The 2215-nt window shown below is 40.1% G+C and overlaps 1 protein-coding gene across 1 annotated transcript in view; it reads left to right on the top strand.

The window, feature by feature from the left end:
• Window positions 1–2215, top strand: part of LOC101856489 (protein TBATA) — a gene marked incomplete at its 5' end in the record, with an annotated part of 11150 nt that overhangs the window by 8185 nt on the left and 750 nt on the right. Inside the window, 3 exon segments of the mRNA XM_013088741.1 lie at window positions 47–128; window positions 408–561; window positions 1777–1934. Of these exon segments, the coding sequence (XP_012944195.1) occupies window positions 47–128; window positions 408–561; window positions 1777–1934 (394 nt within the window).

The raw sequence follows: 2215 nt of genomic DNA, 5'->3' as shown, positions 1-2215 counted from the left end.
ACCCTCTCTCTCCCTCCCCTCTCACCTCACCTTTCTCTGTCCCCAGGTTCTCGTGATGTTGTGTCAGATTCTGCAGACTGAGGACGTCAATGCAGTCCAAGCTTGGCTCTGTTCCGCAGGGGAACGAGGTAAGCTTTTATACATTACAATAATACGATGGTGATTTTCTTGTGTCGATGAGGGCATAAATAAAAAGACAAAAAAGAAAGTAAAAAAAAAAAGAAGTTTTAACCAATCCGTTGTTTTCGCGCTGTGTAAAATTTATCCAGAGAAGGAGCATGGGATGTCACATGTACATAGCGCCTCCCAAAAGCTGTCTTACTTGTATCGATGGGGGGCATACATTAAGAACACATTTTAAAAAAAAGTTTTAACTAATCCGTTGTTTTTACGCTGTATTTCCCCAGAAAAGGAGCATGTGATGGGACTGGTACGTAGCGCCATCGCCGGTAGGGAAGAGTACTACAAGCAGTACCCTGCAGAGTTTATCCCCGACAACGGGAAGGCCAAGTTACCTCCCATCAGCCAGAAGCCTGGCTCGGCCAGTGGAGAAACTAACAGGTTCGTCTACGTCTGCTTGAGACATTTTAGTTTCACTTTTATTAAGAGTTTTACGGCACTTACAACACAAACGTCCGAAGATAAGTGATGTTACTAGAGAGTGACATACAAAGAAAAGAAGGACGAGAGATAAAGACGATAGATGTTTGATAGGAAAGTAGGAGCAAACTACCAACTGAACAACCACAAATCACCCACTGGGACTGGGATATTCTCTTGAGTGATTAAGGATATTTTTAAAGTAAAAGTTTAACGCACTTGCAACATAAATCAGGTTATAAATAAGTGCCGGAGATTAGAGGGGTGTTTCTAGAGAGTAACATAGCATACACCGAAAAGAATGGAGAGAGACAAGGGACAATTGAAATAGAATTCCAATAGGAATGAAATTGCAAACCACACCAGTGCACCTACCAACCAACCACGAAAATCTGCCGTAAGCTGACAAAACGCAATTTTTTTTCCTACACATAAACTTTTTGTCAGCCTGACCATTTAAAGATACATGCAGGGTTCTTCCGAAATTTGAATAGTAATTTATTCAAAAAACTAGTCACAGTTTCATTTGGATTTTTTTTTACACTCAAGTAAGGTAACTGATCAGGCTTTCAATTTAGCAAATTAAAAAAAAAATGGCGCTTAAACTAAAAAGAAAAAAAAAAGCGTTTGTCAGATTGCGTCGGGGGCCTAGTGGTAAGGCTACCGGACTCGTAATCGTGAGGTTGCGGGTTTGGGGGTTCGAGCCGCGGGCACGACGTTGTGTCCTTGGGAAAGGCATTTTAAACGAATTTTCCCCACTTCACCCAGGTGGGAATGGGTACCTAGCTATAGACAGTGAGAGATCTTGTCAGTTAATTGTTAGTTTTTGAACGCTTAACTAGCTGCTTGCACTGCATGCTTCCCGGGAAGCTGAGAATGTTTTTGAGTGTTCTATGGTCTGCTGGGGTAATACATGTACTATAGTGTAAATCCCATAGAGCTTGCTTTCGAGTTGGGACATGCGCTATACAAATACTGTTTATTAATATTATTATTATTATTATTATTGTTATTATTATTATATTATTATTATTATTATTATTATTATTATTATTATTATTATTATTATTATTATTATTATATTATTTTATTATTATCATTATTATTATTATGCATATTATTATAATTATTATTATCACTGCAGAAATGTATCTGTACTCCTCTCATCACCACCAGGCTGGTCCTTGATGAAGGCAACAACGGCGCCGGGGAGCCCGACAATAACGGCAGGTGGCAGAAGATGTGGGTGCCCCCGGTGGTGCCCATAGAGGAGAACGCCGCGGCCGAGGAAGGAGGAGAGCAGCAGGAGAAGACGGTGGTGGACGACTCCAATGGTAGGTCACGCTCAAGAGCTGCTGTCCCCGTGGTTTTATACACCCCGCATAATTTAGCAAAATTTGATCATTTTTGTGTGTGCAAAATTTCTGAATTATTTTCCTTTATCATTCTTTGTTAAAATTAACAGAATCGCACCATTTCACATTTTGGGGCTCAGTTTGCATAATTTCAGAATTTTTCTTGCTTAAAACGACAGGGACAGACAAAAACAGATTATATGTATGTATGTGTGTGTGTGTGTGTGTGTGTGTGTGTGTGTGTGTGTGTGTGTGTGTGT

The sequence above is a fragment of the Aplysia californica genome, unplaced genomic scaffold (genome assembly GCF_000002075.1).
Source record: "Aplysia californica isolate F4 #8 unplaced genomic scaffold, AplCal3.0 scaffold00024, whole genome shotgun sequence".
NCBI lineage: Eukaryota > Metazoa > Mollusca > Gastropoda > Aplysiida > Aplysiidae > Aplysia > Aplysia californica.
Note: the sequence above shows the minus strand (reverse complement) of the source record. Positions and strands in the feature narration are given on the sequence as shown.